The sequence below is a fragment of the Patagioenas fasciata genome, chromosome 21 (assembly GCF_037038585.1).
Source record: "Patagioenas fasciata isolate bPatFas1 chromosome 21, bPatFas1.hap1, whole genome shotgun sequence".
Classification (NCBI taxonomy): Eukaryota; Metazoa; Chordata; class Aves; order Columbiformes; family Columbidae; genus Patagioenas; species Patagioenas fasciata.
Window position 1 is genome coordinate 1019380 of NC_092540.1, and position 15076 is coordinate 1034455.

Below are 15076 nucleotides of genomic sequence, written 5' to 3' on the forward strand. Positions count from 1 at the left end.
TTAAGGGGCCACGCCCCTTAAGTAATTAAGCAATCAACAGATCGATCAGCACCTGACAAGTCCCACCTGTGCCCAGCATGAACCCGCCCAAAGCATCCGGCTCCAGAGGGACCCTGAATACCCCAAAGTGCCTTGGGACAGGCGGAATGAGCGGAACAGTAGCGCTTCCCCCTGCAACTGAGCCAGGTCTTCCTGCACAAATAAAGTGAGCCCCCAAGCACCCCCCAAATCCAGGGCAGCTCCCCTCTAAGATGGGGATGCTGCTGCAGCCCAACCTCCAGGCTTGGAATGCCATGCACCTCCCTCCTCCGGGACGAGAAGAAACGGCTCACGCTGCAACGCTCCAGGATGTTGTAAATAAATATATTTTAATGATTCTTCTTCCATTCCAGTTCATTCTTTTATACATTTATTTATAAAACAGTAGTAAAATTTTTAAATCAGAGCACAGTGCATTAAAAAAAAAAATAAAACAAACAAAAACCCCAAAAGATTAAAAAAAAATAACAATAATCCACAACTGTTTACTCAGGGCTGGGGAGGCGCCTCGGTCTCGTGATGAGCAGCGGACGGTGCCAGGAGCGGGGCGAGTGCCCCACACGGGCCGTGTGCCACCAGCGCCGGCCCAGCACGGCCACCTCCAGCCATGATAACCCCAGGGGAACGGGGGCTCCGTACACCTGCCCCGAAGCCCCCGCGCGCTCCACAGATCGCCCGCAGCTACAGGTGCCCAGCGCGGCGTACGGGCTGCTGCTGCTGCCCTGCCAGGGATTATTCTCTCTACAGGCACTAACGGCAGCGCAGGAAGGATGCCAAGGCCTCCGGTGAACCCCCGTGTTCCCCCAGTCCCCTCCCTGCCCATGTGGGGCAGCGGCCAGAGCCTGCCCTGCCCCAGGGACACCCCAACATCTCCTCCTTCCCCCTCTTTCCCCACCTTCTGCACCTCCCCGCACCCTCACATCCAACAGGCACCTTTGTGTGGGGGGCACTGGGGCTGCCCCCACCTCGTCATCCCAAATCCAGCTACAACAGAGTGAGCTTGTCCCTCCTTGGCTGGGCTCTCCCCTCGCAGTCCCAACCCCACAACATCCCCCATCCTTGGTCCGGGACGGGGTGCACCCGGTGACCCCCATCCCCACGATGGGCTCCCGACCATCCAACCCCAGCTCCCACAGCCGGGGGGGCGACACCGCACTATCGTGTGGGATCACAAAGGGGTCTCCTCCCCCCAGCCTTCCTGCGCTTTACAACAAATTAATGCGGGACAGCGTCCTTCACCCCTGCCCCGCTGCCTCCCCGCTGCCAGCCAGGCTGATGAGGCAGAAGATGACGCAGAGCCCAGAGCACGTCCCTGTCACCGAGTCATCCTGGCTGGGGTTGGTGACACCGGGCAGACACCCCATGAGCCAAAGGCAGCGAGCGGCAGCTCAGGTTTGGCAACTGGTACAAACCATCTCCTGGGGCCTGGCCAGAGCCTGGACCTTCCTGCCCAGATACGGGACAAGACATCAACGAGTATCCCCCCAAAAGAGTGTAAAACTCCATCCTTGGCCAGAGCCGATTGGTTTTGGGGTAGTGGGTGCTGCTGAACCCCCAGGGGAGGTGCCCCCACAAGGTGGGGGCCACAACAAGAGGTTGACTGAGCATCCAACACGCCATCCCAGCTCTTCTCGAAGTCCTCAATGCGAATTCATAGCCTCAGACCATTTGGAAAACACCCCCGGTGCCCTGTGAATTAACTTGCTCCAATTAACACCTCTTCTCCCTCCTGCCCTGTGACCCTCGGAGGCAGCGGCTGTGCCAAGGAGGGAGGAACCGTGAAGGACTTGGCACCGTGAAGCATCCGCGGGGCTCGGAGGCCACTGCTGGGGACAACTCGCTGGGGACGTGGGCTCCTGGAGCAGGGTGGCAAGGAGGCAGCAAGCAGGCAAAAAGCATCGTCCCTCTCCTCCCAGGGACATGGAGGCTCCCGCCTGCTCCGGCCCTGAGCCGGCACCCTGGGAAGGGGTTCGGTCCGGGAGGGTTTCGCTGAAAGGCAAAGCAGCCGAGATCACGTTCCCGGGCTGGGGAATCTGCAGTCAGGCCAACACCACGGCAAACCAAGAAGGTCCGCTCCAGCTCTTGGCAAAACAAAGCTTGCGTAAGACACAGCGGTACCCAGTGCGCCTCGATCCGAGCCCCCCGTTGCATAGAGAAAAGGTCTTCCTAAGTCCACTCAAGTGCGTGGCAGAACGGGCTCCTCCCGCGAGAAGGGCGCCCTGTAGCTCCACTGACCAGGCCTGACGGTCCAGCCCTCGTCCCCAGCACGGAGCAGCTCCTCGTCACAGCATGTCGGCATCCTCCATGCTGAAGCTGCTCCGGCGGCTGCTGGCCTTGGAGGCCTCCGGGGACATGGCTGAGAACAAGGGGTCGGAGGCCAAGGGCAGCATCGTGTCCTGCATCAGCATCAAGTCCAGCTCCTTCTTGGACAGGGCCGGGAAGGACGCGCTGTGGCCGGGCTCCAGGCTGTCTGGGAAGCCGCGGGAGCCGTCGTCGAAGCTCAGGCTGTGGGTAAAGTCCAGCTGGTGGTAGGGAGACTGGGGTGCAGGAGGCAACACCAGCTGCGATTCGGGGTCCGGGGGTGGCAGCAGTGGCTCCAGTGTCCCCTCGTCCCCGCTGGCTTCTTGCTTGACGACCTGCTGAGCCAGCTCGGCCACGTTGACACCTGAGGGCGAGGAGGTGGGCAGCCCGTGGACACGCGCCTGCATCTCCAGCTCCTGCCAACAGAGCGCGGGAGGTTTTTGCTGGGGACGTCATGCACAGGGACACGGCACATGGGCATTGACGGAAGTGGCAGGGACAGAGGGACCGAGAAGCTCACAGGGAAGGAGCCCATGGATGAGATGAAGGATGGAAAATGGTGTCCCATGCAGAGCTCAACAACACTTGCCGTGGTGACCTGAACCTCAGACGTTTGTCTGAAGACTTTGCTCCCGGGGACTTGAGAGCCATAAGAGGGAGCAGAGCCCCTGGCATCCCCTCTGCAGCACGGGAGGGACCTGCTCGCGGGGCCGGAGCGGAGCAGAGGGAGGGACGAGCACGGGGACGCTCACCTGGATGCGGAGCAGCAGCTGCTTATTTGTCATCTCCAGACGCCGCGAGTGGTTCTCCAGGTCTCGTGACCTCTGCAAGTCCTTCTGCATCCTCTTGATGTAGTCCACGGACGCCTTCAGGATTGTTCCTTTGTTCCAGCGCACGTCTCTGCCGTGCGGGACGGAAAAAGAGATTGTCACCTGCACGCCAGCAACGCGCGTCCCTCACCACTGCTCCGCCAAAGAGCAGAAACTGCTGATACGTACAGGTCATTGGCCTTGGGGATCAGCATCCCCAACTCTTTGATGCGGTCGTTGATGTTGAACCTTCGCCGTCTCTCGACTGCAAGATGAGAAGAGAGGGCAGGAGCTGAGGAGGCAGCAGGAGCAGGAGCAGCTCAATATTTCCCAGTCCCACTGGCCACGCTGCTGCTCCTGGGACGTGGGGCTGGTCGTGCCCTGGCCAGACCCTCCCGGAGCTCAGGGTGAGAAACCTCTGGGGCCAACCAAGCCTTCGGGACTTTGCTCGAGTCCATCGCCCTGGTCGGTCTGACCTTCCCCCAGTGCTAATGAGGACAACAGGGTCCCTCCTGCACCGTGGGCATTCTGCAGAGCCATGGCAGGGGCTGTGGGGTGTTTCCAGGGAGTGAGGTGGGATAGGAAGGGAGACTCAGCTCAGGAGGAAGGGGAACGAGGATGAAGAGTGATGGTGAAAGGGCTGGGGGGGTTGGAGAGGGAAAGGCAGCACCGAACTCACTCAGGTTGTGATTGTCTTTCTTCTGGCGCTCTTTCGCCAGGGCCCGGCTCTCAGCATCTGCAACAGAGTCCCACAACATCACCAAGAGGGGACAAATCTGCATCTCGCCCCACGAGCACCCCAGACCGGTGTCAGAGCACCCCAGCACCCCCTAGAGCCACCCCCAGCCCATGTGCACAGAGCAGCCCCAGCCGGCTTCGGTGCTCGCCGCACCACCTGCCAGCTCCAGGGCTGGGGACAGACCTGCCAGCTCCCTGGGGACATACCTGTCAGTTCTCTCTTCTGGGTGAGGTCGGCAGGGCAGGAGCTGCTGGTGACACCTACGAGAGAGGCCGTCACCTGGGGGTCCCCGCTATAGACATTCATGTGACTGCTGGACATCGGGAGCTGAAAGGCAGAGGGACAGGCGGGTCAGCGCCATCCAGGGCTGCAGGACTGGGGCTCGAGCCCAGCTGCTCGGCCTCTGGGGCGCGAGTGCGTAGCCCAGGCAGGTGTAATTGCCTTCCTGGGCCCTTAAACCAGCTATAATCAGAGTAGCAAAGAAAACAGGACTTCAAAGGACGCAGCTCATCCCCTCCCACAGCCAGCATCTAAAATAGGGCAGATGAATCACATCCGAGAAGTGCTCGGCAGGATGAATCCCACTGGGAGGCACAAGCTGCCGTATGGATCTGACCCAGGAGACAGTGCCGCTCTGAGTGAACTTCTGGCTGGGAAACCTCGCCCGGTACCAACGTCCCCCCATCCCGCAGTGGGCACTCGGTCCGTCCCCGCACCCTTTCCTGTCTCTGGGTTTTTCTCAGGGCTCCCAACTGCCATTAAAGAGGCAAAGAAGCTGAAGAACTGGCTCTTGTAGTTGCAAAAGGGAGATCTTGCTGCCTCTCTTCCCCCAGGTCCCTAAGGCCACCTGCACATCGCTGCTGGGATGTGGCAGGACAGGTCCCCTCCGTGTCACTTCCATCCCAGCAAGCAGGGGGGTGCAGGACCCCCAGGCCACCCTCCCTCCCGCAGCCTGGGCTCCAACCTCTTCCCAACACGCATCGGAGACCCACCGTGTTGGGCATGTGGACTTCGGGGTTCATATAGCCCAAAACGTCATCCAGGCGCATGATGTCATCGATGACCTCATCGAACTGCAAGAGAAAGGTGTAAGGTGTTCATGGGCGTCTTTACGCTTCCGAGCCCCATGCATCCCCCAGTGGCCCGGCGGTTCCTCCTCACCTCGCGCTCGGGGTTGGAGCCAATATTGAGCATGGCCATGGGGCTGTTGGGCGCGCTGTTGCCCGCCGAGGAGGACATGACGTGCGCGGGTCGGACGCCGGGGGATGCGGCGGGGGGCGGCTTGGGAGAGTGGTTGGCGGGGCTGACATGGGCAGCAAACTTGTTCCCGTAGGTTTCGGAGAGATAAGCCTGAACCTTCTTGTCCCGTGACTTCTGCAGGTGGTAGGTGGTGGGGTTCTCCAGGTAGGACTGGACCTGCGAGGACACGAACCATCAAGGACCTTGCGCACCCCTCGGCCCCAGGGAGCGGGGACACCCCCAGCACTGTACCTTGAGGACCTCCCCAGGCACGGGCGGTGGGGACTGGTAGTGAACGGGGGTGTTGATGGCTGGGGTGGAGGCCACCGGCATCCGCTGCTGCTGCACGTAGTTCATCATCATCTGCTGCTGCGCGCGCTCGCGCTCGGCCTCCTGCTGCGCCTGCTGCTTCATCAGCTCCATCCGCAGCCCGATGCGGGACGCCATGGTGCACCGGGGCGGGGACACGCAGGCGCCCACCAGGCACGGAGGTGACCCTGAGAGGAGGACACGGAGGTGACCCTGAGAGGAGGACATGGCGCATCAGGAACAGCATATTGCAGCAGGGAAACTGCGGCGCGGGACATCCTGGAGCACCCGTAGCAGCCAGTGACCAAGCCAGGATGATCACCCCAACGCCAGCTGGATGGCTCTGCCGCAGCTCCCCACCGTGTCACCGCTCTCCCTGGGGACAGCCGGGGCACCCCGGGGGGACAGGGAGGGCAGGGAGAGGCCGGGACCCCGCGCCCAGCAACACGGACTCACGTACCGCTGGGTCCAGCTGCCGCTTTGAGACACCAACTTCCCAACCACCGGAGCAAAGCAAGGAGGGCCGGGACAAACCAGAGCCCAGGAGCAGAGCGAAAGGGAAAGAGGCCGGCGGGTGTCAGGGAGGCAGAGTTTAACCCTCAGCCCGGCCGCCCCGAAACCGCGGCTTGGGCACGGGGCGAACAACGCGGCTTCTGTGCGGGGCCGGCACGCGAGCGCGGAGGCGGGGGGAGGCGTGCGAGGCCCCCGCGCCGCACAGAACGGCCCTTGTTCCCCCGTACAAAGGGGACGGTGGCCCGTGGAGGGGGGAGATGATGCCGGGATGCCAGATTCTCCTGGGCACGACGATGGGTCTTCATGTGGCGGGGATGGGGATGCGGGAGATGCCGTGCGGGACGGGGGTCCCACAGCATCCACAGGGCGGGAGGTGACGTGAAGCACAGGACCCAAAGCAAACGCTGCCAGGGGAACAGGAAGGAGCCAAACAGCTCTGCAGTGGCACAACCAGACAAATCTGGAGGGTTTTGCTATTTAAACACAATGTGTAGTTGTGGACAAAGGGGCCACGGCTGATACAGCACACCGGGGTTTCGGCGAGGCATCTGATGCACAGTGCCACGCGATTTCCTAAGGGGGAAATTAAATCAAGCCAGCATGGACAGAAATATGATTACATGGATCAAGAGCCAGCTATTGAACAGCAAGAGGAGGGTAATTAATTAGACATGGTGGCCCACCTAAGGGGGATGGGAGAAGAGGAGCCTGGGACAGTTATCAATCGGAGCTTCGTTAAGACAGCTGCCACAAACGGCCTCAGAGGAGGACATGGGGACATTTGAGATGAGCAACAGCAGAGCCCTGGAAAAGGACCCAGAGACACCGGGGACAGCCACAGTGGATAAAACAAGGCTGAGGGGCGATAAATCACAGCTGACGCACGGGGGAGAAGTAATAACCCCAAATACAGAAGACAAGGGCAGGGGGAGCCCAGAGCGCTGCCCTCTCCCCGGGAATCTCCCAAGACGGGAGCTGCCCAGGGCAGGATGGGGAAGGGCGGCCAGAGCCCGGCCCAATAAATAGAGGGGGGAAATTAGGTCAGGTTTAAAATAACCCGCCTGGTTCTGCTTGGCTTCCTCCCGGCCCCCCAAAACACCAAGCAGCTTCTGCTTTCACTCTGAGTCAGCCCCAGTGGGAGGGCGGCGAGTGGGAGGGAAAGGACGGGGACCCAGCCTGAGCGAGTGCAGGGGGGTAGAAACAAAGCACGGTGTGGGGACCCAGCGCCACCCCAAAGGGACCCAGCGCGTCCCTGCGCCCACGCAGCGCCCAGCGCCTCCTCCCCGCGCACATCGCTGCGCCCAGGTGCGGGTTAGAAATCAAAGCCGCCTTGAGGCAGTTTCCAGATTTAGCCCCTGGATCGCGTTACCCGCCCCGGGCAGCCCACGGGCACCCGCTGCCTGTCCTGCCTGCGACCAACGGGCACGTACACGTACACACAGAGCAAGGGCAACATCCTGCCCACCCCTGCAAAAGCTGCAGGGAGAAGAGGGGAGCGATGGGCTGCTCAGCCCCAGAGCCGAGAACCCCAAACTCATTGCACTGAGGAGCCGCCTGCCCGGTCCCGCTCCCCCGCCGGTGTTTATTTCCCAGTCGCAGCCATTTATGAGTGGAAAAATCAATCAGCAGCTTCAGCCGGGAGTGGGGACCCCAGGGAAGGGCGGGGGCCAGGGTGGGGACCAGGGTGGGGGCCACACCGCCCACCCACTGCTCTGGGCCACCTCATTGATACCCGAGAGGGCAGCGAAAAGCAAAGGGAGAAGAAAGAAGTGAAAACAGCTCTGCTTCTTGCTACCGGCAGCAAGCGCCCGCCCAGCCTTCCTTCCTCGTTTCTCATTCTCAAATGCCGTGGTGGGGGGAGAGATGTGGGGGCAGCGAGGGAGCCCAGCGCACCCCAGCCCGGGCAGGACCAAGCGCCCGCCGCCATTTCGGGGCTGCTGGGGGGCAGGAGCCGCGATCCGGGCCAGGATGCACGGTGGTGTTTGCTCCACAACGAGATCTGCTCCGGCGGCACCGAGATCTGCTCCGGAGGCACCGAGATCTGCTCCGGAGGCACCGAGATCTGCTCCGGAGGCACCGAGCTGCCACACCACCAGGCACCCGCAAAGCCGCCCCATGGGTGCCCACAGCCCGGGGACGGGCTCCGCTGCCACCCCGCTGCATGGGGACAGGGGACAGCAGGGCAGGGGTTACCTGAGTGCGGGATGGCAGAGCCAGGGGGGTCTCCGAGCGCCGGGGCCAGCAGGTCGCAGCTCCTCTGTGCTTCTCTCCGGGGCCAGCCCGGCTCCTGCGCCAGTGCCGCGTTTCCTCATTTTCAGGACCCTGCTTCTAACGCAGCAGCAGCCGCGCAGGGTGCAAGGGGGGGAAGTTGCAAAAAACCTCCAAACCTGCTTGTTTTTCTCGCTGCAGCACACGAGTTAGCAGCCGAGCTGAGAAAACGCGTGGCAAAACTTGCTGCAGCCAGCACCAGGGTGCCGGAGCCCCGGCTGGGTGTGCCCCATCGCGTCCCCTCAGGAGCTGCGGTGCTGCCTGCGGTGACATCCCTGCCTGCGAATGCACGGAGGGACAAGGACTGTCCCGTGTCCCTGCAGGGGTTGTGGCACACAGGACCCCTCACCCTCCCTGTGCTCAGCATCACGCAGCCAGACCCAGCCCCACACGCTGCCGGGCAGCACTCGGGTTCCTCCGGCACCCACAGTGGGTCCCCACCAGGATGGCAATGCCAGTGCTGGCTGCCACCAACCAGGATGGAGATGGCAAAGCCAGGGGATGACAAGGACACCTGTGTGATGCCCCAACACATCTGGCACGGTGCCGGGGACCCCCGTTGTGCAAAGCCACCCCTGGGAGGGAAGCCCCCCCAGGCCGGGCCGGCGAGCCGCGGCCGTGTCACCCTGCCAGCAACGCAGCTGGCACCCATCCGCCCCGCGCAGCTGGGACCCGCTCCCTCGGGGCGCTCGCCCTGACCTGGCAAGGCCACCGTGGCCGTGATTTATGCCGTGCCAGTGTCAGGGGCCAGGTAACGCCGGCACCCAGCGGGAGGAAGGCCAGGGTCCTTCATCCTCATCGGCACGCAGGGCAGTGCGGTGCCACGGCTGGCAGCCCCGAAAGGGTCAGCGGGACACGGTCCGACCCGGGGAATGGGGATGGGATTCCTCACCACGAGCGTGGCCAAACCCCGGCAGCACAACAACCCCCATCCTTGGAGACCCCGATCTAACCCGACTGTTGGTCACACTTGGGGACGGACCAGAGGCTCCCGAGGTCCCATCCCACCTGTGCTCCTCTGGGATGAGGGTGGGATGGGGGGAAAGGAGTGGATGGCCCCGTTCCCAACCCCGGAGAGCAACAGTGGCCTCCCCACCACCCACCGGGCAGGCAGGAGGTGGGGAGGGCAGGTGCTTTACCCCCCAGAGGTGCTTTCCCCGCAGCGAGCACGCAGCCCTGAAAGGGAGAAGGAGAAGGCGGAGGGACTTGGCAAAAAAACGCCGGGGTCAGTTGACAACATCAACGAGAGACTGAGTCACCGGGACTGTTTTTAGCCCCGGCATCTCAGAAACGTGGACCGCGGTGTTGTTAACAGGCGCTTGGGTCAGAGGCCAAATGTTTTCCCTTCCATGAGTTAAATACAACTCCTGGAAGCGGCCCAGGTATCCAGCACAGTAAAAACATTAACGCAAGTCTGGTATGGCAGCAGGACCCCGGTTAAGCGGTCCCCTAATTGCTCAGGTAAGCCGGCCTCGCCGGGGAGGCGTCAGGGACCCTTCCTGGGTACCAAGAGCCAGGGCTGAGAGTCCCTTGTCACAGTGTCACCCCAGAGCAGAACAAATGGGGCCCATAAACAAGCCCCCTGGTTCTGGTGGCACCAAGGTGCAGCCACAAGAGCCCGTCTGTGCATGGGTTTAACAACACACAGCCCTGCTGCATCGCCTCTCCTCAGCCCAAAAAGCCTCTCCTTCCACCCAAAAAGCTCCTGTGCCCCGCGTGGCACAGCTGGGGGACAGCAGGAGCGCCACCCTCCTGGCCAAGCACAGCGGGTACAGGCTGTCACCCTGGGATGGTGCTGGGAGCAGGGCTGGGGGACCCCTGGGACCCCACCTGGAGCAAAGGCCCTTCCCGCAGGGCGGTTATCCCGATTAAAACATCACTGTCCAACTGACCGCCCGGGGAATTCACAGCCCAACAGCACCAACAGAGCCGACAAGTGCCTGCCTGCCCTCCCTCCCGCCCCCCGCCGCAGCCGCAATTATAAATAAAAGTGTTAACGGGCAGAAGGACGCTCCTGGGCGCGGAGGAGCCAACGGCAGCGCCGGCGCTGGGGACACGGCGCAGCCCAGCAACGCCCCGCGCCGAGCGGTTCAACAGCAACAGCCCCGTATCGCGCCGCCTTCCAGCAGGGGCACGAGCAGGGGAGCGGGGTGACCTTGGAGGGGCCGCGGTGGGGACGGACACACGGACACGCCACGTCCCGCTCACCTCGGCAAAGGTCACGGGCTCTGCAGGAGAGAGCGGGGCCCCGCGCACCCGCGGCCAAAGAGCAAACCCCGTCCTGCCCCAACTCCACGCAACTTGGGTGCTGGTGTGGGTGTCATTTTTTTTAATAACTGCACAAATAAGCGACAAGGGGAACGGGCAGGACAGCACCATCCCCGGCGCCCAGCTCGGCTCCAGCAGGGCAGACGCAGCGCACCATGGTGATGGGATTTAGAGGCACCGCATGCCACCAAATCCTAGAAACCGCACCCGGAAAGTGGGGATGCTCAGCAAAACCAGCCCTTGAGGTCCACGCACCCCAAGTTCATGGTGCCACTTGCTGCGAGCAGAAGGCGCGAGGTGACAGCAGACGCCCCGTGCCCCCCAGTGCCGCCCCCCTCCCGCCTCCCTCCTCCCTCCACGGGCCCGTGCTGCTGCAAGGAGGTAATATTTATAAATACGCCGCGTCCAGCCCCCAGCGCCCGGCCAGGAGGCTCCTGAGGGCGGATTTCATGTCACCGCAGCGTGGCCGCAGCCCAGCGCCGCGGCCGGCCCGGCCATGGGAGCCGCAGCTGTTCCCCGGCCCCAGGAATAAACAAGTTGGGGACAGCCTGTGACTTGTGCTCCCCAGCAGCCCTGGGGCTCTCCCGTCGCCATCCCGGCCGCGGCAGCAGCTCTCGCGCCCACGGGAGCCCTGGCCATGGCCGCTTACCCGCACAGGAGAGGTTTCTGCTCTCCCCTCCTCTCCCCCAGGCTCAGTCCGGCACTTTCCTGCTCCGTGAAGGTCAAACTGGGCTCTCGGGAGCCCCCGCTGCCAACCCAGCCCCTGCCCTGGCACGGTGCCGCCGCAGCCGGGTCAGGTCCTCGCCACGGCTGCTGCCGCCTCCCCGGCACGAGTTACGCCGGTTTGACCATGAAGGAGCCCAGAGGTTTATCCCATCGGGCTGGGCTGTTCCTCCGGGTGAGATTTTTGCCTGTCCCCAGCCTGGAGCGGTCCCTGAGGAGCGGTGGCGGCGCCCAGTGGCACCCACCCTGCTGCAGATGAGCGGGGGGCTGCGGCCAGCACCACACGACTCCCCCCAAACCCCGGGGAAACAGCCCTGTGAACATCAGAGCTGTTGCTCTCCCTGTCCCTGAGGCCCCACAGATTCCCCTGGCTGTCCCCAAGCTCACTGCCAGCCACTGCCACCAAGATGTCCCAGCCTGGATCCTGCCCCGGGGAGCACCCCCAGTACCTCTGCCTGCTCCCAGTGCCACGCAGGGGGGTCCAAAGGTGCCCAGGTCGGGTGCCCCCTCGGCCCTGCTGATTTTGGCACCTGGGTGCTACTGCAGCAGCTGCACAAACTGCGCTGGAGATGCGGCCATGTGCTGAAAGGAGAATTCACAACCCAAGAGGAGTCCCCGAATAACGCTGAGCCGGGGCAGGGAGATGGGAAACCTTCGGCTTCACAACTGTTTATGCGAGACGTAAATCACTTTCATCAATAGTGTGCGTGTATGGGAAGGAAAAAGAGGAACGTAACCAGCAGGGAAGGATGCTGCCCGGGCGTTTCAGGTTTATCTGGAAAGAAAGTTGCACCAATTAACCTAAAGGAGGGATTTAAGCAGGCTGCAGAGTGCCGGGCGTTTGTTCAGAGTTAAATGCACTTGTAGGAAAGGTGACGAAACCCCTGGAGCAGTTCTGAGAAGAGTTTAAAAATAAGATGGCACAGACTCCCTGCAAAGGCTGCTCCTGGACACCAAGCTGCTCCTGGCGAGGTCCGGCCGGCCCCCGCGCCCTTGTCAGCGGGGCTCAGCCCTCACCTGCTCCTCCTCCGCCTCCAGGGAAATTATCTGGTTTCTTTTCTCTTTTTCTTTTGTTTTAAATGTAGTATGTATAGTTTTGCTCCGCTGCCTGTTTGTTCATCAGGCTCCGCCGAGGTGATGCCACCGCAGAAAGGCCGCCCCGGGATGCCCCACACGTCACACTCCCAATCAGCCTCCTCTTCCAAAGGGCTGCGAAACACCCAGCGCTGGCTCCCGCAGCCGCCAAGTGCCCTGTAACATCACCCACAGCAAAGAGACGTTCGGGGAGCTGCCACGGAACAGGTGCCACGGGTCACCACGGGCGCACGCTGGGGCCACGGGACGGGGACACGCTGCGCTCAGCCGGCCCCGGCCAGTCACTCCCCCCCGGGGCCGGTTCCGCTTTTCCGGGGTGCAGGACAACCCCACGTGGGGCAGTTACGAAACAGGTCCCTTTTGGTGGGCACAGCTCGAGGTCCCCCCCCAATAAAAACAAGCACAAACTCCTGCTGCCCCCAGGGACCGAGCCCAGAGGCGACGGGGATGTCCCATGGCGCGGCGGGGATGTCCCATGCCCAGCGCTGGGAGAGCTCCGTCCCTCCCCACCATCCATCTGCACCCCCAGGAGGGAGAAACAGGGATCCAGGGCTGAGATTCATCGCAACACCAGCACCCCAATAACCCCCCCAGCACGGGGAGAGCCGCAGGGAGCCAGGAGGACATTTCTGCCCTCGGTGCATGTGCTTTTGGGGGGGACACCACCAGCGCGGCCTCGCCAGCCCCATTTCCCTGCAGCGGCTGTTTCTGTCCCCGCAGGGCTGTGCTGCTCAGGCTCCACGGCCACCCCACCCTCAGCCCTGGAAATGTCCCCCCTGCTCCGATGATTCATCACTTTGTCGCTCACACACACACAGGGCTCTTCCCTTTCCCCACAGCGCTGCGAAAACCGGCAAACGGGAAACCTCGTCACGGCAAAGGCGGTGGCAGCAGGGGGGACCAGGAACACATGTGCCATAAACTCGGTGCCGTGGAGCGTGGAAAAAGAAATAAAAGCCCTGGCTGGAATCACAACCTCCATCCCAAACACCCGGATGCTGGAGTCGCCCCGTTGCCGCCAGCTCCACCCCGGAGTGGTTTCCTACTGATAAGGGCAGGAGGCAAAGGTGGCATCCCCGGGGAGGCAAACCCGCATCCATGGAAAACACGCCGGCCGCCCTCCACGCAGCGGGACCCGCGCGTCACCGCGGCCATCGGCACCGACCCTGCCGCCGGAACCGGGCGGTTTAGCAGCTCCAGCAGCACAGCTCCCGCAGGCCCACCGGCCCCGGGATGGTTTTCCCGGCCGGATCCCCCGGGTGCAGGGGAGCGCAGGCTCAGCCGCCACCGGCACCCGCGGCCGGAGGAACCAGCCCCGCTCCCTCCCCGGCCGGGCGAGCAGCCGTGCATGAAGCCGAGCAAACATGGCAGGAGAAACGGCAGGGGAAATCAAATCCGCCGAAGCCCACACCTCTGCTGCCCGCTCGACTCTGCTGTTACATAAAAACCAAATCACAAACTCCCCCATGCCCCAAGGGCCAGGAACGCACAGAAGCGCTGCGATCCTGGAAACAGGCCCTGCTTGTCCTCGGACTTGCACGGGCTTATTTATTTGTCTTAGAAAAGCACAACAATAACCACCATATTTTGGCTCTTTTACTTTTTTTTTTTTTAAGGAAATTTCCCCATCATCTGACTCACTGAAGCTTTAGAGGACACGGGTATGAGCGCCGGCGTAACCCTTCCTGCTTTGCAATTAATTCATGAATATAATTAATCGGCGGCTGGCAGTTAGGTGCAGCCCCCTCCTGTGCCCCCGCCAAACTCCTGCTGTCCCGGAGGAGCGAGCTGCAGGCTGGGACGGGGGGGTCCTCTTGGCGACCCCCTAAAAGCTGCGTGACGGGGATACCCCAACCCTCCCCCTGCCTTTTGCAGACCCCAAAAGCAGAAGGGTTGGGGAGCAGCCAGCTCCTGTACCCCCAGGCTGGCAAGGATTTGCAGCCGGGGCGGGGGGGTTCACGGAAACCCTCGAGCAAACCCAGCGCTCCCAGTGTCAGCACCGAGGGCCGGAGCATCCGTGCCTCAGTTTCCCCACGCACCGCGTAAACGGTGCGGGGGGGGGGGAGGGGGGATACGCTTGTAAAGGCGACCTGAGCAAGTCACCCCCGGCTGCCGGGGGCCCGCAGCCCCTGGGACCCCCGGCCTTTCGGAGGGGACACCCGGCCAAGCTGCCGGAGCCCCCCGACCCCTCAACCAGCCGCTCAAGCTCGGCAGCCGGGTTGGAACCTCCTGCAAGCAGGGGCCGCTCCCGGGGGCGGGCGGGGGATCCTTATTATTTACAGCAAAGAAGGAAAAAAAGAAGAAAAACATAAAAAAGCAACGACCCCACGGCTGCGAGTCCAAGCGCCCCGGGACGGGGCAGGAGCGGGAGCCCCCACCACCCCCCAGCCCGGCCGCGCTCCGAGCCGCGGGCCCCGCTCCCCCCCGCTGCACTCACCGGCGGCCACCGGCGGGGGGATCGCCGAAGGGACCGAGCGCCCGGGCCGGCCCCGCTGCTCCCGCGCCGGGGGTGGCAGCAGCGCCCGCCCCGCCCGGGCCTCGCTGCACGCCGGGAGCTGCCGGGCCGGCGGGGCCGCGCTGCCCGCGCCTGCCGGGACTTGTAGTTCCCCCCTCGGCCACAGCTGCACTTCGTGGTAGGGGATTTCCTCCCCAAAAATGGGGGGGTTTCCGCCCCCGCAGCGAGACGAGAGAGCGGGTGTCGGGTGGGGCGTGCAGCCCCTTGCACCAGGATCGTGTAGCTCCTTGCACCAAAGTCATGAAGCCCTTTGCGCCA

At 63.1% G+C, this 15076-nt stretch overlaps 1 protein-coding gene across 3 annotated transcripts; it reads right to left on the reverse strand.

Annotated features, from left to right (window-relative positions):
* Positions 1 to 349: 349 nt before the first annotated feature.
* Positions 350 to 14842, reverse strand: TFEB (transcription factor EB). Of its 3 annotated transcripts, none has more exons than XM_065854616.2 (9): positions 14741 to 14842; positions 5380 to 5624; positions 5050 to 5304; positions 4881 to 4961; positions 4095 to 4215; positions 3829 to 3885; positions 3339 to 3414; positions 3093 to 3240; positions 350 to 2756 (listed from the first exon to the last, which is right to left on the reverse strand). In XM_065854616.2, the coding sequence occupies exons 2-9, from the start codon at positions 5572 to 5574 to the stop codon at positions 2322 to 2324; spliced, it is 1368 nt and encodes a 455-aa protein (XP_065710688.2). In that variant the 5' UTR covers positions 5575 to 5624; positions 14741 to 14842; the 3' UTR covers positions 350 to 2321. The 3 variants fall into 3 exon arrangements, with proteins under 3 accessions (XP_065710688.2, XP_065710686.2, XP_071673765.1); XM_065854614.2 differs by having other exon boundaries at positions 5380 to 5649; positions 14741 to 14822; XM_071817664.1 differs by lacking the exon at positions 14741 to 14842 and adding an exon at positions 11135 to 11149.
* Between the last annotated feature and the right edge of the window lie 234 nt (positions 14843 to 15076).

Excerpts from the sequence above, each read along its gene's own strand:
- TFEB (XM_065854616.2), bottom strand. The coding sequence starts at position 5,574 with ATGGCGTCCCGCATCGGGCTGCGGATGGAGCTGATGAAGCAGCAGGCG. Across the intron at positions 3,415-3,828 it reads GAAAGACAATCACAACCTGA|TCGAGAGACGGCGAAGGTTC; the intron begins GTGAGTTCGGTG and ends CTCATCTTGCAG. Across the intron at positions 2,757-3,092 it reads AGCTGCTGCTCCGCATCCAG|GAGCTGGAGATGCAGGCGCG; the intron begins GTGAGCGTCCCC and ends CTCTGTTGGCAG.